At 42.4% G+C, this 22496-nt stretch overlaps 1 protein-coding gene across 3 annotated transcripts; it reads left to right on the plus strand.

The window, feature by feature from the left end:
• The first annotated feature begins 7945 nt into the window (after positions 1–7945).
• Positions 7946–22005, plus strand: LOC120019174 (cholesterol 24-hydroxylase-like). Of its 3 annotated transcripts, XM_038962472.1 has the most exons (16): positions 7946–8094; positions 8307–8312; positions 8558–8632; positions 8751–8832; positions 9017–9090; positions 9344–9430; positions 9556–9694; positions 10019–10132; positions 12640–12802; positions 13031–13096; positions 13191–13263; positions 15956–16040; positions 17474–17584; positions 20909–20997; positions 21098–21164; positions 21319–22005. In XM_038962472.1, exons 4-16 carry the CDS (start codon positions 8788–8790, stop codon positions 21472–21474), a joined length of 1269 nt encoding a protein of 422 aa, XP_038818400.1. In that variant the 5' UTR covers positions 7946–8094; positions 8307–8312; positions 8558–8632; positions 8751–8787; the 3' UTR covers positions 21475–22005. The 3 variants fall into 3 exon arrangements, with proteins under 3 accessions (XP_038818400.1, XP_038818399.1, XP_038818401.1); XM_038962471.1 differs by having other exon boundaries at positions 7946–8312; XM_038962473.1 differs by lacking the exon at positions 8307–8312.
• The last annotated feature ends 491 nt before the right edge of the window (positions 22006–22496 follow it).

A 22496-nucleotide genomic window follows, 5' to 3' on the forward strand; every position in this document is an offset into this window, starting at 1 on the left:
TTGTGCGAGATCTTCAGTTTCTTGGCAATTTCTCGCATGGAATAGCCTTCATTTCTCAAAACAAGAACAAAACTGACAAGTTTCAGAAGCAAGGTCTCCGTTTCTGGCCATTTTGAGCCTGTAATCGAACCCACAAATGCTGATGCTCCAGATATTCAACTAGTCTAAAGAAGGCCAGTTTTATTAATTCTTTAATCAGAACGACAGTTTTCAGCTGTTCTAACATAATTGCAAAAGGGTTTTCTAATGATCAATTAGCCTTTTAAACTGATAAACTTGGATTAGCTAACACAATGTGCCATTGGAACATAGCAGTGATGGTTGCTGATAATGGGCCTCTGTACGCCTATGTAGATATTCCATAAAAAATCAGCCGTTTCCAGCTATAATAGTCATTTACAACATTAACAATGTCTACACTGTATTTCTGATCAATTTGATGTTATTTTAATAGACCATTTTTTTTGGCTTTTCTTTAAAAAACAAGGACATTTCTAAGTGACCCCAAACTTTTGAACGGTAGTGTATATATTTTGAAGTTTGCATATTGTGACTAAGTTTGATTGAACTTTACAAGGGTAGAGATGCAGGATCTGTGTGTGTTTTTGACTGTGTCTGATGTTATAAATTATATACATTTTGTGAAAAATCTGTTCACAAAAAACAAGGGTAGAGATGGTACAAGGATAGAATGGTTCTGCAAGCATATGTACACAAGTAGTTGCGTGTCAATGTGAAAATGAATAAAGGCTTCACATGTTTTGTCACGCATATAGTATGTGGCCCTTCAATTGGTTTCATAAACTCAATGTGCTTTTTGAGCCAAAAGGTCTGCCCACCCCTGTCCTAGGTACTAGTACCCCTAGTTGAGAATCACTGCCCTAACTAGCCCATGGAAGTGAGGCAGTGCAAAGGCCCTCAGCATGACATTAGGAAGGAAGGAACTTCCAAACGGAACAGAGACTGCCCCCTGCTGTTGGACATACATCAATACATCTCTGAGCCGCGGGCCGCCTCTCAATAGTCTAGAGAGGCGTCCTCTGTTGGACATACATCAATACATCTCTGAGCCGCGGGCCGCATCTCAATAGTCTAGAGAGGCGTCCTCTGTTGGACATACATCAATACATCTCTGAGCCGCGGGCCGCCTCTCAATAGTCTAGAGAGGCGTCCTCTGTTGGACATACATCAATACATCTCTGAGCCGCGGGCCGCCTCTCAATAGTCTAGAGAGGCGTCCTCTGTTGGACATACATCAATACATCTCTGAGCCGCGGGCCGCATCTCAATAGTCTAGAGAGGCGTCCTCTGTTGGACATACATCAATACATCTCTGAGCCGCGGGCCGCATCTCAATAGTCTAGAGAGGCGTCCTCTGTTGGACATACATCAATACATCTCTGAGCCGCGGGCCGCATCTCAATAGTCTAGAGAGGCGTCCTCTGTTGGACATACATCAATACATCTCTGAGCCGCGGGCCGCCTCTCAATAGTCTAGAGAGGCGTCCTCTGTTGGACATACATCAATACATCTCTGAGCCGCGGGCCGCATCTCAATAGTCTAGAGAGGCGTCCTCTGTTGGACATACATCAATACATCTCTGAGCCGCGGGCCGCATCTCAATAGTCTAGAGAGGCGTCCTCTGTTGGACATACATCAATACATCTCTGAGCCGCGGGCCGCCTCTCAATAGTCTAGAGAGGCGTCCTCTGTTGGACATACATCAATACATCTCTGAGCCGCGGGCCGCATCTCAATAGTCTAGAGAGGCGTCCTCTGTTGGACATACATCAATACATCTCTGAGCCGCGGGCCGCATCTCAATAGTCTAGAGAGGCGTCCTCTGTTGGACATACATCAATACATCTCTGAGCCGCGGGCCGCATCTCAATAGTCTAGAGAGGCGTCCTCTGTTGGACATACATCAATACATCTCTGAGCCGCGGGCCGCCTCTCAATAGTCTAGAGAGGCGTCCTCTGTTGGACATACATCAATACATCTCTGAGCCGCGGGCCGCCTCTCAATAGTCTAGAGAGGCGTCCTCTGTTGGACATACATCAATACATCTCTGAGCCGCGGGCCGCCTCTCAATAGTCTAGAGAGGCGTCCTCCTCTCCTGTCCTTTATTCATAGTGATCTGAAAACACTGTACTTCTATTTCACCTGGACTGGCTGTTCTGTCTGCTGACAGATCTATTAACTAAATTAAAATAGATTTTATCCTCAGCAGGGATTACATTGTATTTACATGTCCAATCATGACCTGACGTAGGTCGGCTACAGGTTTGATTTTGAAGCAGATATCCTTCCTTCTGGAACAATGACAGACTTTATCTGATGCACTTTATTCCCTTGAAGAATCACAAACAGCAAAAACGTTGATTGATTTACAATGTTGATCTCTGTCGCGGCTTCCTCCTTCTCTACGGTGAATTGCCTTTCTGAACTCACTTGATATCCATTGATTCCCACGATTACCCTTGAATTACCCATAAGCCACTGGAAATAGGGAGTATAATTGTATTTCTGAGGGACGCCCGCTCTGCTCTCCAATCGAGAGGGATAGATAGGGTTTTTTAGGCAGTGAAGAGAGGGTTTAGTTTGCTCTACCATTCTACGCCTGGATGGCATAACAATGATCCTATTTTGAGACAGAGAAGGAATTTCCTGCCTCTTCATTGGACCAGACGAGATCTCAACTCAATCTATGGGCAAAGAGAAGACACACAGACACACAGACACACAGACACAGACACAGACACAGACACAGACACAGACACACACACACACACACACACACACACACACACACACACACACACACACACACACACACACACACACACACACACACACACACACACAGGCCTAACTGTGGATGAGAGGATATGGAGATGTAACTCGATTAGAAGTTCAGAGACATGGGACATTATAATTCACATTTCCTTAGGGAAATGCATGAGCAGTTTTTACCGTATATGTGACACATCAGTTAGGCCTAGGCAATATGGCATCCAGTATATTCACATGAGTCATACTCTCTTGTCTCGTTTAAGTTGGAACAAAGCTTTTAAAAAAGCTCCTTGCAACTCAGCCTACAAGAGACTCAAAACTCCAGCATGATCACATCTATCACTTCCATCTCTCAGACCTGTTATATACATGTTATAAACATGATTAGGCCTATTCACTTGTTATTGTAGCACCATGATAAAGCTTTCAGTCAACTGAAATGTTGACTAAATACATATTGAAATGAAGAAAGCTATACACATCTGTGCACTTGCATGTTTGACCCAATTCAAACAATGGATACATTGTTTCCGAACTATTATTTAACCATTATTTAACCAGGCAAGTCAGTTGAGAAAAAAAAACCCCCGGCCAAACCCTCCCCTCCCCCGGCCAAACCCTCCCCCAACCCGGCCAAACCCTCCCCTACCCCGGCCAAACCCTCCCCTAACCCGGACGACGCTGTGCCAATTGTGAGGCGCCCTATGGGACTCCCGATCACGGCCGGTTGTGATACAGCCTGGGATCAAACCAGGGTCTGTAGTGACGCCTCTAACACAGATGCAGTGCAGTAACATCAAAGCTGAACAGAGAAGACATTTCACACTTGGTTAAAACAATGGAAGCATAATTTTATTTATTTTTTATTTAATCTTTATTTAATTAGGAAAAGCCCATTGAGACCCATAGTCTCTTTTTAAAGGGAGACTTGGCCAAGAAGAAAGCAACAATCAATACATCACAGAATTAAAACATACAACAACACAACAACATGATCCAGCCTAAAAAAAGCATTTACACTCCTCCGTAACAGAGTCTCCCATCAATATTTTAAATTCATTCAGTGGCACTAACATATCTAGATGAAGCGTGGAGTGTAGACTATTCCATGCCTCTGGTGTACAAAAAGAGAAGGCAGTCTTGCCTAATACTGTGAATGTCCTGGGGACTTTAAGCAACACCTAGCAGACCAGGTATGGTAACTGCTGGTGGTGAAGGAGACCAGACTACCGAGGGAGTTTACCTGCTGGTGGTGAAGGAGACCAGACTATAGAGGGAGTTTACCTGCTGGTGGTGAAGGAGACCAGACTACAGAGGGAGTTTACCTGCTGGTGGTGAAGGAGACCAGACTACAGAGGGAGTTTACCTGCTGGTGGTGAAGGAGACCAGACTACAGAGGGAGTTTACCTGCTGGTGGTGAAGGAGACCAGACTACAGAGGTAAAGAGGGAGTTTACCTGCTGGTGGTGAAGGAGACCAGACTACAGAGGTAAAGAGGGAGTTTACCTGCTGGTGGTGAAGGAGACCAGACTACAGAGGTAAAGAGGGAGTTTACCTGTTGGTGGTGAAGGAGACCCGACTACAGAGGTAAAGAGGGAGTTTACCTGCTGGTGGTGAAGGAGACCCGACTACAGAGGTAAAGAGGGAGTTTACCTGCTGGTGGTGAAGGAGACCAGACTACAGAGGTAAAGAGGGAGTTTACCTGCTGGTGGTGAAGGAGACCAGACTACAGAAGTAAAGAGGGTGTTTACCTGCTGGTGGTGAAGGAGACCAGACTACAGAGGTAAAGAGGGAGTTTACCTGCTGGTGGTGAAGGAGACCAGACTACAGAGGTAAAGAGGGAGTTTACCTGCTGGTGGTGAAGGAGACCAGACTACAGAGGTAAAGAGGGAGTTTACCCAAAAAGGCATTGTAGATGAACACATACAAATTTAGCTTTTTGCGCATATAAAGTGAGGTCCAATCTATCATTTAGTACAAGGTGCAATGGTGGGTGAGTGACTTGGCATTTGTAATAAAGCCCAAGGATGCATTATAAACAGAGTCCAGTCTCTGTAAGACAGAGGAGGCTGCATGCATCAAATCAAATCGTATTGGTCACATACACATGGTTAGCAGATGTTATTGGTCACATACACATGGTTAGCAGATGTTATTGGTCACATACACATGGTTAGCAGATGTTATTGGTCACATACACATGGTTAGCAGATGTTATTGGTCACATACACATGGTTAGCAGATGTTATTGGTCACATACACATGGTTAGCAGATGTTATTGGTCACATACACATGGTTAGCAGATGTTATTGGTCACATACACATGGTTAGCAGATGTTATTGGTCACATACACATGGTTAGCAGATGTTATTGGTCACATACACATGGTTAGCAGATGTTATTGTGAGTGTAGCAAAATGCTTGTGCTTCTAGTTTCGACAGTGCAGCAGTATCTAACAAGTAATATCTAACAATTCCACAACAAATACCTAATACACACAAATCTAGAGGAATGGAATAAGAATATATAAATATATGGATGAGCAATGACAGAGCGGCATAGGCTAAGATGCAATAGATTGTATCGGATACAACAAGTCACCATAATCAATTACAGAGAGAAAAGTGGCCTGAACAAGCTTCTTCCTAGCCATAAGCGGGAAGCAAGCCTTATTACGAAAAGAAAACCCCAATTTCAATTTAAGCTTCCTCACAAGATTATCCACATGAACTTTAAAGGACAACTGGTCATCCAACCACATACCTAGGTATTTGTAGGATGACACTTTTTCAATAGATAAGCCACCAGTTGTGACAATGCTAACCTTCTCTGGCTGAGTGTGAGACCTGGTAAAGGTCATACATTTAGTTTTCTGTAGATTCAAGACCAGTTTGAGACCATAAAGGGAGGCCTGCAGTGACTGAAAAGCAGTCTGGAGCTCTTCAACAGCCTGAACCAGAGGAGGAGCACATTAATATATGACCGTATCATCTGCATATAGATGTAACTTTGCTGGTTGCATCCCATTTCCCAAATCATTAATACAAATTGAGAACAACACAGGAGCTACAATGGAACCCTGGGGGACACCTCTATTAATCTCCAGAAAGCTAGACTTGTGATTGTCAGTATATACACATTGTGTTCTGTCAGAAAGATAGTTCCTAAACCAATTTAGTGCCCCTTCACTTAGACCAATGTTACTGAGTCTAGCTAGCAACAATTCATGGTCAACTGAATGAAATGCCTTTGATAAGGGAGTTTTTCCTCCCTTTCTAGGGAGTTTTTCCTAGCCACCGTGCTTCGACACCTGCATTGCTTACTGTTTGGGGTTTTAGGCTGGGTTTCTGTACATCACTTTGATATATCAGCTGATGTAAGAAGGGCTATATAAATACATTTGATTTGATAAATCAACAAACAGAACAGCACAATGTTGCTTTTTATCAAGTGCATTTATGGTGTCATTTGCCACTGCCATAGCTGCAGTTGTGGTGCTGTGCCCCGATCTAAAACCAGACTGAACCAGTATGTTCTTTTCAATGAAGAAGTTTAACTGTGAGTTCACTAGGGATTCGTAGACTTTGGCCAGGATAGGGAGTTTGGATGTAGGACGATAGTAATTAGCATCTGAGGGATCTCCACCCTTTAGCAGCGGGAGGACATAAACTGATTTCCAAATGCTGCGTATGAATTGGTCAAGAGACTCAAGTTGAAAATGTGAGCCACAGGTTCAGTAATAATACCAGCTGCTATCTTAAAGAGGTAGGGTTCCAGGTTGTCTGGACCTGCAGACTTTTTAGTGTCTATTGCCTTTAGTGCTTTATGGACCTCAGAATAAGAAACAGGCTAAAGTTAAAATGGTTCACATAAGGGCCTATATCATAGTTGACTCTAACAGAGCTTACATTAGAGGCCTGGACCCCACCATTATCAAAAACTGAACCAGCAGATATGAAGTGCTTGTTAAAACCCCTATAATATCAGCTTTATCTTTCACTTCATTAGAATCCATCATTACATGGTCAGGAAGGCCAGAGGATGCATTAGAACCTGACACTGATTTCATTAGCTTCCAGAACTCGGTAGGGTTGTTAAGGTTCTCTGTGACTGCTTTTAAATAGTAATCTGATTTGGACTTCCTGATCAATCCTGTACATTTGTTTCTTAGCGCTCTGAAGGAGGTCCAGTCAACAGGAGCATTTGTAAGTCTAGCTTGAACCCAAGTGATATTTCTCTTTCTAATTAATTCTGCCAAGTTATCTGAAAACCAGGGATTGTCCCTTCCACTGATTCTACATTTCCTCACAGGGGCATGCTTATCACAAATGGACACAAATTTCACATAAAAATAGCCCCAGGCAGTGTCAGCATCAAGAATCAGACTTACTCTGTCTATATTATGGTACAGATCATGTGAGAACGCTTGCTCATCAAACGGTCTAAACTGTATTTAAAACAAATATTTGGCTTTGATCATTGATGTATTTCTAACACACAGTGAACACTGACATCATTTCCTTAGAATAATGTCCAATAGCGTTGATTTATTAGGTGCTCTGGGATTCGGTCTTGTAGGCGCATTAATTAATTGAGTGAGATTCAGAGAGTCACACAGTTCTTTAAAAGAGTCCGATACAGATGTAAGCATGCCCCAGTTCAAATCTCCTACAATAATGAATTCAGAGTCATTTAACTTGTGCAGGACATCAGAAAGAGAGTGCGTCTCCCGAAGACGAGCGCGGTCTGTAGCAGCCTACAACAGTGATGTGGGAGTCGTTATATACGCTAAATCTAAGTAGCATTCTTACACTTGCATTCAACACGTGTTTAAAATACCACCCATAGGGGTCAAATGTGTGCAAAATATATCAGATCATTATCAAGACGATGTCATATTCTAGGCTCTCTTCTACACGTTCTCATCACACCCGTGTGGCAGAAAATATATATTATATCTAGGCTCCAGCGAGGATCGAACTCGCGACCCCACAAGACCAGTGCTCTACCACTGAGCTATAGAGCCAAATGCGTCATTTTGCAGGCACGTAAGTAGTCTTTACTGATGAAGAATCTAGCTCCTGTCGTTAAACAAACTATGAACCCCGGAAATTGGTCACGAACACACCATAAAAGCAGTAGTAGACTACTAGTGCGCGTTCACATATCGGAACTAGAACACTCGGAAATGTCAATTTTGCTAAATCGTGAACGTGGCACATGTATAACAACAACCATTTACCAAGTTATACATTTCCGAGTTTCGACTACAACGTGAACGCGGCATAGTACTACAGGTGACCAAATTCAGTCCGAAAAGCAGACTACATACCCTGCTTGTAGGGCCACCGCTAGTCTACTGCAATATGGCACTTTTTCATTTGATTGCAGGTTGGATTGGTTATGTTCTTATGTGCCTACTTGGTTTGATGTTGATCGTATTTCTCTGTTTTTGTCTGTACATAAAATATATTCATTTGAAATATGATCACATACCGGGACCACCAAGGAACAGGTAAGTCATTATTATGTAACCTGAACATTTATTTTAAATACTGTAGCTGGAAGTTATTTTCAACTATGTATATTGAGTTACATAAGGATCAGGGAAACTAGAGAAAAGTTAGCCTTAATAACCGCCAGGGGTCGCTGTTTCACCTGTCTTTTGCGTTTTCACTGAGTGAACTTGGTTGAAGGGATGACTCAACAGAACGTCCTTATTTGTCAGTTATGGAATAAACATCTCTTGTTTTCCCACAGTTTTATATTCGGACATACCGCAATCCTGAGGGAAATTAGCAATGGTCGAGTTATCCACGACAAATTCCTGGAATGGTGAGCTGAATGCCATGGAGCAGTGGTGATGGTGGCCAAGACACACACACACACACACACCAAGTTGTCTTGGGACATTTTACATTCTATTTAGTGTAGTCTTTTGTATCTTTGACAGGTCTGAGACATATGGACCGGTGTACCGTATCAACGGTATGCACATTGTGATGCTGTTTGTCACCTGCCCTGATACCACCAAGGTAAACCTGTGCCTGAATATTACACACGCCTGGTTTAAGGGAAGAAGTTAAGCATCCGTCCATTTCTTTGTACTATTTTACAAAGAAAATACCCAGTCATTTCTGTCCGTACTCTACCCTAAAATAAAGTGCCCATTCCATTTCCTCCACAAACTAAACAGACATTTTGCTTTCTCGACCACAGGAAGTGCTGATGTCACCAAAGTACCCCAAAGACTCACTGGTCTACAAGGGTCTTTTCAATCTATTTGGACAGAGGTGATTCCTGAATATGTTGTGTCATTTATGCTATATCAACATATAATAATTACTGCCACCGACTTCGTACCATTACATCTGCGTTTAAAAAAAAAAGTTTCGGTCGGTACCGAATATTTTCTAATACATTTAATCGGAATGCTGTCTGACTTAAATTAAGCCACCTAGACATTACAACTGGACCCCTTGGTCATTGGCAAGGGGATTCAGTGTCAGGGTACAGTAAATACTCTGTTGTCCTGCTTCTCCGCAGGTTTCTGGGAAATGGTCTGATTACGGCTCATAATCATGATGCGTGGTACAAACAGCGAAGGATCATGGACCCTGCCTTCAGCAGTCTGTAAGACACGTATCTATTTCACATGATGTAATAATCAATTGCTCAATGGATCAGTCTGTCTGTCTGTCAGTCAACCAACCAATCCACCTATCCATCCATCCTTCCATCGTGCTGTGTATTGCCAGGTACCTGCGTGGTCAGATGGGTGCGTTCAACGAGCGGGCAGAGTGTCTGATGGATAAACTGGCAGACATGGCTGACACCAACACAGCTGCCAACATGCACCAAATGTTCAACCTTGTGACCCTGGATATCATCACCAAGGTAACGAATGGTCATTCCTACACACTACCCCTGCCAGTTTAATATTTCACATAAAGCTGTCTTCATGACAAACAGGAGAACCTGTCAAAGTGACACATTTTCAGGTTATGACAATTGACTTATTATGCAAGCCACAGTGTAATCTAGCTATTAGGCAGCCAAGCCAGTGAGCTAGCCATTATAATCCATAACTAGGACTCAGAGTTGCTGCTGGTCAGGTATTATTCTGACATGCTAATAAGCTTGATCTGAAACATGAAAGGCACTCATAATAAATGTATCATCATCATCATCAATGTTGTTTATCTGTGTTTCTACCTGTAGGTGGCGTTTGGAGTGGATCTTGATCTGTTGAAGGAGAGTGACACGCAGTTCCCCAAAGCCATAGAGATGTGTCTGAAGGGAATGGTCCACTATGTCAGAGACTCCACCTTCCAGGTAAATAGTGGCATAATCTTGATTAACCCCGAACAAAAATCTTGTGTAATTTGGTCAGCTGCGTTATTAAATGCGTTATAAATTGAGAGAATTCTCCACCCTTACAAAAATAAATTCTCAGCAAAAGCCTCCCCCTTCTGATCCGTGTGAAGTGAAGCACCGCCTTTTCCCAATCCTGATACGTCCAAATAACCAGAGACGAAAAACCCAAACACCTCAACCACAGATGGAACAATGAGACAGATACCACAGATAGAACAATGAGACAGATACCACAGATAGAACAATGAGACAGATACCACAGATAGAACAATGAGACAGATACCACAGATAGAACAATGAGACAGATACCACAGATAGAACAATGAGACAGATACCACAGATAGAACAATGAGACAGATACCACAGATAGAACAATGAGACAGATACCACAGATAGAACAATGAGACATATACCACAGATGGAACAATGAGACAGACCACAGATAGAACAATGAGACATATACCACAGATGGAACAATGAGACAGACCACAGATAGAACAATGAGACAGATACCACAGATAGAACAATGAGACATATAACACAGATAGAACAATGAGACATATACCACAGATAGAACAATGAGACATATACCACAGATAGAACAATGAGACATATACCACAGATGGAACAATGAGACATATACCACAGATAGAACAATGAGACATATACCACAGATAGAACAATGAGACATATAACACAGATAGAACAATGAGACATATACCACAGATGGAACAATGAGACATATACCACAGATGGAACAATGAGACATACCACAGATGGAACAATGAGACATATACCACAGATAGAACAATGAGACATACCACAGATAGAACAATGAGACATATACCACAGATAGAACAATGAGACATATACCACAGATGGAACAATGAGACATATACCACAGATGGAACAATGAGACATATACCACAGATGGAACAATGAGACAGACCACAGATAGAACAATGAGACATATACCACAGATAGAACAATGAGACAGATACCACAGATAGAACAATGAGACATATACCACAGATGGAACAATGAGACATATACCACAGATGGAACAATGAGACAGACCACAGATAGAACAATGAGACATATACCACAGATAGAACAATGAGACAGATACCACAGATAGAACAATGAGACATATACCACAGATGGAACAATGAGACAGATACCACAGATAGAACAATGAGACATATAACACAGATAGAACAATGAGACATATACCACAGATGGAACAATGAGACAGACCACAGATGGAACAATGAGACATATACCACAGATAGAACAATGAGACATACCACAGATAGAACAATGAGACATATACCACAGATAGAACAATGAGACATATACCACAGATAGAACAATGAGACATATACCACAGATAGAACAATGAGACATATACCACAGATAGAACAATGAGACAGACCACAGATGGAACAATGAGACAGATATTTCACCGGATGTATAATTGTGAAGCATCCGCTTGGCGTTTCCACATTCTACACATTTTATCATTGATGAAACATTTGATCTCAAAACAGTTTTCTTTTCCCAAAACTACAATCTGCTACGAACAGAGTGGACAAAGTTTTGTAGACTTTACCCTTTGCCAAAGTTTTAAAATATTGCGTTGTTTAAAAGGAGTGCAAAGGTGAATTTATTTATTGCACACGCGCACTTCACAGAGTAGGCGTTCCCTAACAAAAATATGCAAAAACTCTTTGCCTTAACTACTGCTTGTCATTATCCCATGCATCCCATCCCTTCACAACAGGTTATCTGGGTTTACATCAGGTCCTAGTGGCTGGGGTAACGGAGGTGCAGGTGCTTGTTGTGATGTTACCCTCGTCCTGATGGTGCTAGGCCCTGGTTCTTCTCGATGTTGTTGGTCAGCATGTGGCATGAGGGGTGGGTGGGTATTATATTTGATGCTAGGGTCCTCAACCTCATGGTCAGGCCTGCTGTCTGAGCTACTGGCAGGCCCGGCAGCGCTACACTGGCAGGCCCGGCAGCGCTACACTGGCAGGCCCGGCAGCGCTACACTGGCAGGCCCGGCAGCGCTACACTGGCAGGCCCGGCAGCGCTACACTGGCAGGCCCGGCAGCACTACACTGGCAGGCCCGGCAGCACTACACTGGCAAAACCGGGCAGGGTATTTCATATACCATGTGTTATGTTTATGGGGAAACAACTGGGGGGTGCACAAATTCTATCAGTGGGTTAATGTCCGGCTTTGCCACACCGTAGAGCCGGCCCAGGATGGCATCCTTCATGTCTTTATTTTATAAGCACACATACAGTCAAAACATTGGCACACTGAATCATCAACAGACAGATGTACTGCACCACAATGCTTCATAAAATGTATAGCATCAGTCCCTAGATGGCCTATAAATATGGTTGAATTTCCTATTTCCCTAATCTAACAATTACATTTTTGTTGAATGTCATATTAGCTCTACCCAAAGAACAAGAAGTTCATCAACGAGGTGAAAGAGTCTATTCAGCTCCTGCGTTCGACAGGCAGACGGTGGATCAACGAGAGGAAAATGGCCATCCAAAATGGCGAGGATGTTCCTAAAGATATCCTGACACAGATCCTCAAGACGGCTGGCAAAGGCACGTTGTAGTAGCCTGATCCCAGATCTGTTTGTGCTGTCTTAACAACTCCTACCAATGTTGGCAAGACAAGACAGCACAAACAGATCTGGGACCAGGCTAACATTGGAGACTTTTTACTTTGTGGCTCTGCATGTGACGGTGTCAGCTAAAACAGTCATGTTATTGATGAGGTTCAGTAACAGTATTGTCTCAATTCTGTAAACTTGTATATATTCATAATTTCAGAGGAAAACAAAGACAATGAAGATGAGGAGCTTATGCTGGACAACTTTGTAACGTTATTCGTTGCGGGTGGGTCTCCATAAAAACAATTCCCCACACAATTGAAGATTCAGCAGCTGGATTTACCTTGACAGCCTTTATTGTTTTGTCTTCCTCTTGAAAGGGCAAGAGACAACAGCCAATCAACTAGCTTTTGCTGTCATGGAACTGGGAAGGCTGCCAGAGATATTGGCCAAGTAGGTCTTATTATTTAATTTCATTTAACCTTTATTTAACCAGGAAGGGCTCATTGAGATTTAGAATCTCTTTTTCAAGATTTTTCAAGCATCCTGGCCAAGATAGGCAGCACCAAGTCATTACACAATTACAGACAGACAACATGAAAAACTACAAGTAATCTAGTAAAAACCATTGAATTCACAAGAGTATAACAAAATCATAAAACAGCAAATTAAAAACATTGACAGGTCAGGGAATCAGTCTCAAAATCCTTCATCAGTGATTTAAAAACACCAATCGGGACAAGTTCTTCCAGTTTAAAAGTATTTTGTAAGGCATTCCAAGACAATGGCGCAGAGTACATAAAAGCCCTTTTACCAAATTCAGTTCGGACATTTGGAACAATTAGCAGGATAAAGTCCTGCGAACGAAGAGAGTACCCACCATTTCTGAACAATAAAAATGGCCAAATAAAATGGTAGTAAACCCAAAATGGCTTTGTAAATAAAAGTATACCAGTGACTGAGCCTACGAGTGACCAGAGAAGGCCAACCAACCCTGGTATACAAAGTGCAGTGGTGCGTAAGGGTCTTACAGTCATTCATATATAAAATATCCCCATAGTCTAGTAAAGGCATAAATGTAGCTGATACTAGGCTCCTTCTGGCTTCAAAAGAAAAACAGGCCTTATTCCTAAAATAAAATCCCAACTTCAGCTTCAATTTTTTGTAAGTTGTTGAATATGCAATTTAAAAGAGAGGCCGTCATCAATTAAAATTCCAAGATATTTATATGAGGTTACAGTCTTAATCTCATTTGACAGGTAGTAATAGGTGAAAGGTTCAGAGATCTATTTCTTGCTTTAGAAAACACCATTAGTTTAGTTTTGCCAGTATTGAGGATAAGCTTCAATTGACACAAGGTATGTTGAACAGTATAAAAAGCAGTTTGCAAGTTCTGGAAAGCTTTGTGAGAGACGAGGCACAACAATAAAAAACAGTATCATCAGCGTAAAAATGAAGTTGTGCATTTTGCACATTTTTGTCTGAATTATTGATATAAATAGTGAATAAGAGCGGACCAAGTACAGAGCCCTGGGGCACACCATGACAGACAGACAATTTAACAGACAAGGGCCCATCAAATTGAGTGCACTGAGTTCTATCAGACAGATAGTTCGCAAACCATGCAACTGCATGCTCCGAAAGACCTACACTCGACAATCTCTGCCTCAGTATAGCATGATCAACTGTATCAAAAGCCTTAGAGAGATCAATAAAAAGTGAGACACAGTGCTGTTTTTTGTCAAGGGCTTCAGTGATATCATTTAAAACCTTCATGGCTGCTGTAATTGTGCTATGCTACTTCCTGAAGCCTGATTGGTACATTGATAAAATAGTTAGTATATAAAAACTATTTTAGCTGTTCACTCACAAGGGTTTCAAGTATTATATAGTATTGGTATATATATATATATATATATATATATATATATATATATATATATATATATATATTATATTATATATATAGTAGTATGTCCCCAGGGGTGACAGCTTTGAGATTGGCCTATAATTATTTAAAAGAGTTGGATCTCCCCCTTTTAAAAGTGGTAGGACAAATGCTGATTTCCAGATCTTTGGAATTTCATTACATTCCAGGGTTAGATTGAACAGATATGTAAGTGGTTCAGCTATGAAATCAGCTGCCAGATTTAAAAAGCAGGGATCCAAAAGATCAGGACCTGCAGGCCTTCTGTGATCTAAGGATTTCAGGGCTGTATGTACCTCCTGCACTGATAATGGCAAAAAGCTAAAAGTTTGACCAGCTCTCGCTGGTTCATCCACAGGGTTGTACAGAGACAGAGGACACTGGTTCATCCACACAGGATTGTACAGAGACAGAGGACACTGGTTCATCCACACAGGGTTGTACAGAGACAGAGGACACTGAATCAAACAGCCTACCAGATGATACAAAGTGCTCATTGAAACAATTCAGCATTTCAGTTTTGTCATATACAGCAACAGAGTCCTTCAAAACACATGACAGTAATTCATTAACATTACTGTTACCAGACATAGACTTAATAGCATTCCAAAACTTTCTAGGGTCATTCAGGTTATCAGTGGTAACAGACATAAAATATTCAGACTTGGCCTTCCTGGGAAGAAAATAACACTTGTTTCGTAACTGCCTAAAAATAAGCCGATCAGCATCAGAACATGATTTCCTTGCTTTAGCCCAGGCTAGATTACGGTCATGAATTATACAAAACAGCTCAGAAGAAAACCATGGATTATCCCGTCCTTTAACCCTGAACCTGTGGAATGGGGCATGTTTGTTTACTATTTGGAAAAAAACATCATGAAATAATTTCCAGTCAGTTTCCACATCAGGGATAAGCTCAATCTTGCTCCAGTCAAAATAAAACATATCATGAAAGAAAGCCTGCTCATTAAAACTCTTCACATTTCTCTTACGAATAAAGTGTGGGTTTGTCTTAGGAACCTTAGTATTTCTAACAGCAACAACAGCACAATGGTCACTTAAATCATTACAAAAAACATAAAATGCAGAATATTTATGTGGAACATTTGTCAATATCAAATCAATCAGGGTAAATTTATCTTACCTCTTTGTTTATTGATCATTTCCATAATAAAAAAATACTTTGGTTGAGTTTCTTGTTGTCTATAACTTCTCCAGTGCGAAGCAAGAAGTGGATGATGTCATCGGGATGAAACAGGAAATCAGCTTTGATGACCTGGGGAAAATGACCTACCTGTCTCAGGTACAGTGACTTAATTGATAGGTTTTATACTATATTAATTAACTGTAGTGACAGAATCATTAGATCACTTGTTTTGGTACTGCCCATATGTAGCTTGTTTTTGCTCGCAGGTTCAGGAATGACTGAAAAATTGCAACACTTAGTTGGAGCTAACTCTGGAAATAGCACTGCTGGGTGATTTGTAAAGCCATCATCAATCGATCAATAATATATTAATACTCTTAGCAAAAATGTGTATCTTTAATTTACAATCTGGAGAAACTATGAGAATAGAAAGGTTCAGAACTTTTGTGAAACATCACAGCACAGTTGAAAAATATATGGCAAATACAAATCAAAACTGGATGGTGTTCAGAGATAGATGGGAGGGGTTGAGGGGAGCTGAAGACAGGGACTGGATGGTGTTCAGAGATAGATGGGAGGGGTTGAGGGGAGCTGAAGACAGGGACTGGATGGTGTTCAGAGATAGATGGGAGGGGTTGAGGGGAGCTGAAGACAGGGACTGGATGTTCTTCAGAGGTAGATGGGAGGGGTTGAGGGTAGCTGAAGACAGGGACTGGATGTTCTTCAGAGGTAGATGGGAGGGGTTGAGGGTAGCTGAAGACAGGGACTGGATGTTCTTCAGAGGTAGATGGGAGGGGTTGAGGGGAGCTGAAGACAGGGACTGGATGGTCTTCAGAGATAGATGGGAGGGGTTGAGGGGAGCTGAAGACAGGGACTGGATGTTCTTCAGAGATAGATGGGAGGGGTTGAGGGGAGCTGAAGACAGGGACTGGATGGTCTTCAGAGATAGATGGGAGGGGTTGAGGGGGGCTGAAGACAGGGATTGGATGTTCTTCAGAGGTAGATGGGAGGGGTTGAGGGGAGCTGAAGACAGGGACTGGATGTTCTTCAGAGATAGATGGGAGGGGTTGAGGGGAGCTGAAGACAGGGACTGGATGGTCTTCAGAGATAGATGGGAGGGGTTGAGGGGAGCTGAAGACAGGGACTGGATGTTCTTCAGAGGTAGATGGGAGGGGTTGAGGGGAGTATGTAGTATGTTGTATGTAATATGTTGTATGTAGTATGTATAAGCTGGAAGTGGAAGCTTAAGTATTGTTGTCCATTAGTTTACCCCAATTAGGGAAAGGGTGGTAGGGTTAGGGGAAAATAATATAAATATGTATATATTAAAAATAATATACACTACCGTTCAAAAGTTTGCGGTCACTTAGAAATGTCCTTGTTTTTGAAAGAAAAGCATATTTTTTGTCCATTAAAATAACATCAAATTGATAAGAAATACAGTGTAGACATTGTTACCACATTGCCTCTTCTTGTATTAGTCCACTGAGCTAAAGCCAAAGCATTATCTCAGGGAGCTGACACAAGTCCTCAGGTCTAAGGCCAGGTAACTCAACATGTTGTGTTTGATAATCTATCTACCCCATCAGGTGTTGAAGGAGACTCTGAGGTTGTATCCCACGGCTCCCGGTACGTCTCGCTTCATCCCCAATGACATCACCATCAACGGCATCCCCATCCCAGCGGGAGTCACATGCTTCGTGAGTTACCTCAACACCACTGTCAAGTGGTTTTGTAATAGTTGTTCATATTGTGAAACATCACAGCACAGTGGAAAAATATGTAGCAGCTAGAAATCAAAACTGGATGGTGTTCAGAGATAGATGGGAGGGGTTGAGGGGAGCTGAAGGATGGGACTGGATGGTGTTCAGAGATAGATGGGAGGGGTTGAGTGTAGCTGAAGGATGGGACTGGATGGTGTTCAGAGATAGATGGGAGGGGTTGAGGGGAGCTGAAGACAGGGACTGGATGGTGTTCAGAGATAGATGGGAGGGGTTGAGTGTAGCTGAAGGATGGGACTGGATGGTGTTCAGAGATAGATGGGAGGGGTTGAGGGGAGCTGAACGATGGGACTGGATGTTCTTCAGAGATAGATGGGAGGGGTTGAGGGGAGCTGAAGACAGGGACTGGATGGTGTTCAGAGATAGATGGGAGGGGTTGAGGGGAGCTGAAGACAGGGACTGGATGGTGTTCAGAGATAGATGGGAGGGGTTGAGGGGAGCTGAAGACAGGGACTGGATGGTGTTCAGAGATAGATGGGAGGGGTTGAGTGTAGCTGAAGGATGGGACTGGATGGTGTTCAGAGATAGATGGGAGGGGTTGAGGGGAGCTGAAGGATGGGACTGGATGTTCTTCAGAGATAGATGGGAGGGGTTGAGGGGAGCTGATGACAGGGACTGGATGGTGTTCAGAGATAGATGGGAGGGGTTGAGGGGAGCTGAAGACAGGGACTGGATGGTCTTCAGAGATAGATGGGAGGGGTTGAGAGGAGCTGAAGACAGGGACTGGATGGTGTTCAGAGATAGATGGGAGGGGTTGAGTGTAGCTGAAGGATGGGACTGGATGTTCTTCAGAGATAGATGGGAGGGGTTGAGGGGAGCTGAAGACAGGGACTGGATGGTGTTCAGAGATAGATGGGAGGGGTTGAGGGGAGCTGAAGACAGGGACTGGATGGTGTTCAGAGATAGATGGGAGGGGTTGAGGGGAGCTGAAGACAGGGACTGGATGGTGTTCAGAGATAGATGGGAGGGGTTGAGTGTAGCTGAAGGATGGGACTGGATGGTGTTCAGAGATAGATGGGAGGGGTTGAGGGGAGCTGAAGGATGGGACTGGATGTTCTTCAGAGATAGATGGGAGGGGTTGAGGGGAGCTGATGACAGGGACTGGATGGTGTTCAGAGATAGATGGGAGGGGTTGAGGGGAGCTGAAGACAGGGACTGGATGGTCTTCAGAGATAGATGGGAGGGGTTGAGGGGAGCTGAAGACAGGGACTGGATGGTGTTCAGAGATAGATGGGAGGGGTTGAGGGGAGCTGAAGACAGGGACTGGATGGTGTTCAGAGATAGATGGGAGGGGTTGAGGGGAGCTGAAGACAAACAAAAGATAACTAATGTAAAATATACTGTGTCTGTAAAATGTATATGGTATGTACAGTATAAGATGGAAGTAGAGGCCTATGCGTGGTGGTCCATTAGTTTAATCCAGTTAGGGGAGGGGTGGTAGGGTTCAGGGAAAATAATGAAGAAGGAAATATATTTTCAAATATATATATTTAAAATAAGATATACAGCACCAGTCAAAAGTTTTAGAACACTTACTCATTCAAAGGTTTTTCTTTATTTTTACTATTTTCTACATTGTAGAATAATAGAGAAGACATCACCACTATGAAATAACACACATGGAATCATGTAGGAACAAAAAAAGTGTTAAACAAATCAAAATATATTTTAGATTTTTCAAAGTAGCCTCCCTTTGCATTGATGACAGCTTTGCACACTCTTGGCATTCTCTCCACCAGCTTCACCTGGAATGCTTTTTCAATGGTCTTGAAGGAGTTCCCACATAATCTGAGCACTTGTTGGCTGCTTTTCCTTCACTCTGCGGTCCAACACATCCCAAAACATCTCAATTGGGTTGAGTTCGGGTGATTTTGGAGGCCAGCTCATCTGATGCAGCACTCCATCACTCTCATTGGTCAAATAGCCCTTACACAGCCTGGAGGTGTGTTGGGTCATTGTCCTGTTGAAAAACAAATGATAGTCCCACTAAGCGCAAACCAGATGGGAGGGCATATCATTGCAGAATGCTGTGGTAGCCATGCTGGTTAAGTGTGCCTTGAATTAAAAATAAATCACTGACAGTGTCACCAGCAAAGCACCCCCACACCATCAAACCTCCTCCTCCATGCTTCACAGTGAGAACCACACATGCAGAGATCATCCGTTCACCTACTCTGCGTCTCACAAATACACAGCGGTTGGAACCAAAAATCTCAAATTTGGACTCATCAGACCAAATTCATGTCCATTGCTCGTGTTTCTTGGCCCAAGCAAGTCTTTTCTTCTTATTGGTGTCCTTTAGTAGTGGTTTCTTTGCAGCAATTAGACCATGAAGGCCTGATTCACACAGTCTCCTCTGAACAGTTGATGTTGAGATGTGTCTGTTACTTGAACTCTGTGAAGCATTTATTTGGGCTGCATTTTCTGAGGCTGGTAACTAATCAACGTATCCTCTGCTGCAGAGGTAACTCTGGGTCTTGTTTTCCTGTGGCGGGCTTCATGAGAGCCAGTTTCATCATAGCTCTTGATGGTTTTTAAGAGACTTTCAAAGTTGTTGCCATTTTCCGGATTGACTGACTTTCATGACTTAAAGTAATGATGGAATGTTGTTTCTCTCTGCTTATTTGAACTGTTGTTGCCATAATATGTACTTGGTCTTTACCAAATAGGGCTATCTTCTGTATTCCACCCCTACCTTGTCACAACACAACTGATTGGCTCAAACGCATTAAGAGGGAAAGAAATTCCACAAATTGATTTTTAACAAGGCACACCTGTTAATAATTGAAATGCATTCCAGGTGACTACCTCATGAAGCTGGTTGAGAGAATGCCAAGAGTGTGCAAAGCTGTCATCAAGGCAAAGGGTGGCTACTTTGAAGAATCTCAAATATATTTTGATATGTTTAACACTTTTTTGGTTATTGGTGCAGCAGGTAGCCTAGTGGTTCGAGCGTTGGGCAAGTATGTGTTACTTCATAGTGTTGATGTTTTCACTATTATTCTACAATGTAGAAAATTGTTTTAAAAAATAAAGAAAAATCCTCGAATGAGTAGGTGTGTCCAAACTATCTACTAAAAAAATAAGAATTAAAAACATTTGTTCATATTTATAAGGTTGTTGTTTCTTTTAGTCAGCACCTCATTGACTATTTTGGTGCGTCTCTATTGTACACTACTCTAACTGTTGTATCTGCCGCTGTCGCACATATTTTACGTTTGCCCCTATCTTGTCTGTTCACAGTTCAATTCATACGTCTGTGGACGGTTGGATAAGTTCTTTGAGGAGCCGCTGAAGTTTGACCCAGAGAGGTTCCATCCGGACACTGCCAAGTAAGTGACCCAATATTGTTTAATTGTTGTATTACAACATTTGAATTGATTATGAGCTAACTGACATGTTATGGATGCTGTGTTTGTTTCTGTCCTGAAGGCCCTATTACTGCTACTACCCCTTCGCCCTGGGACCACGCTCATGTCTGGGACAGAGCTTTGCACAGGTGAGACACACACACAGTAACAGGCGCTTACACACACACACACACACACACACACACACACACACACACACACACACACACACACACACACACACACACACACACACACACACACACACACACGCTCACACCAGATTCCTTCTGTTGTTTGCAGATGGAGGCGAAGGTAGTGATGGCCAAGCTGCTCCAGAGGTTTGACTTCAGCCTGCTGCCTGGCCAGTCCTTTGACATCCTGGACACTGGCACTCTGAGACCAAAGAGTGGAGTGGTGTGTAGCATCAGACACCGAGGACAGACAGCCGCAGCCTGACTACTGGAACCTGGAGATGACTAGCCCTTGTCTTTCAACTCAACATATTTCTTTACCCGACTCATTCCGTCTTTCTTCTTTACTGTCTTAAAAAAAAAAGATTAACACATCATCAATGTTTTACCAATCTTGCGCATATATTTGCATGTATTCTGAACAAAAATATAAATGCAACATGCAACTTTTCCAATGGATTACTGAGTTATAGTTCATATAAGGAAATCAATCAATTGAAATAAATTCACTAGGCCCTAATTTATGGATTTTACATGACTGGGCAGGGGCGCAGCCATGGCTGGGCCTGGGAGGGCATAGGCCCACCCACTTGGGAGCTAGGCCCAGCCATTCAGAATAAGCTTATGGTAGAGAAATGAACATTCAATTCTCTGGCAAAAGCTCTGGTGGACATTCCAGTAGTCAGTACGCCAATTGCACGATCCCTCAAAACTTGAGACATCTGTGGCATCTCGTGTTGTGTGACAAAACTACACATTTTAAAGTGACCTTTTATTGTCCCCAGAATAAGGTGCCCCTGTGTAATGATCATGCTGTTTAAGCAGCTTCTTGATATGCCACACCTGTCAGGTGGATGGATTATCTTGGAAAAGTTCTGCACAACATTTGAGAGAAATAAGCTTTCTGTGTGTATGGAACATTTCTTCGATCTTTTATTTCAGCTCATGAAACATGGGACCAACACTTTACATGATGTGTTTATATTTTTATTCAATATACAGTACCAGTCAAAAGTTTGGACACACTTACTCATTCAATGGTTTTTCTTTATTTTTACTATTTTCTACATTGTAAAATAATATTGAAGACATCAACACTATGAAATAACACGTATGGAAACATGTAGTAACCAAAAAAAGGGTTAAACAAATCAAAATATATGTTATATTTGAGATTCTTCAAAGTAGCCACCCTTTGCCTTGATGACAGCTTTGTACACTCTTGGCATTCTCTCAACCAACTTCATGAGGTAGTCACCTGGAATGCATTTCAATGAACAGGTGTGC

The sequence above is a fragment of the Salvelinus namaycush genome, chromosome 24 (assembly GCF_016432855.1).
Source record: "Salvelinus namaycush isolate Seneca chromosome 24, SaNama_1.0, whole genome shotgun sequence".
Classification (NCBI taxonomy): domain Eukaryota; kingdom Metazoa; phylum Chordata; class Actinopteri; order Salmoniformes; family Salmonidae; genus Salvelinus; species Salvelinus namaycush.

What these genes read in the sequence shown, in the direction of transcription:
- LOC120019174 (XM_038962471.1), top strand. Translation starts at nt 8,164, where the DNA reads ATGGCACTTTTTCATTTGATTGCAGGTTGGATTGGTTATGTTCTTATG. An exon ending in TTCAATCTATTTGGACAGAG is followed by an intron (nt 9,091 to 9,343) that starts GTGATTCCTGAA and finishes GCTTCTCCGCAG; the next exon opens with GTTTCTGGGAAATGGTCTGA. An exon ending in TCAGAGACTCCACCTTCCAG is followed by an intron (nt 10,133 to 12,639) that starts GTAAATAGTGGC and finishes ATGTCATATTAG; the next exon opens with CTCTACCCAAAGAACAAGAA.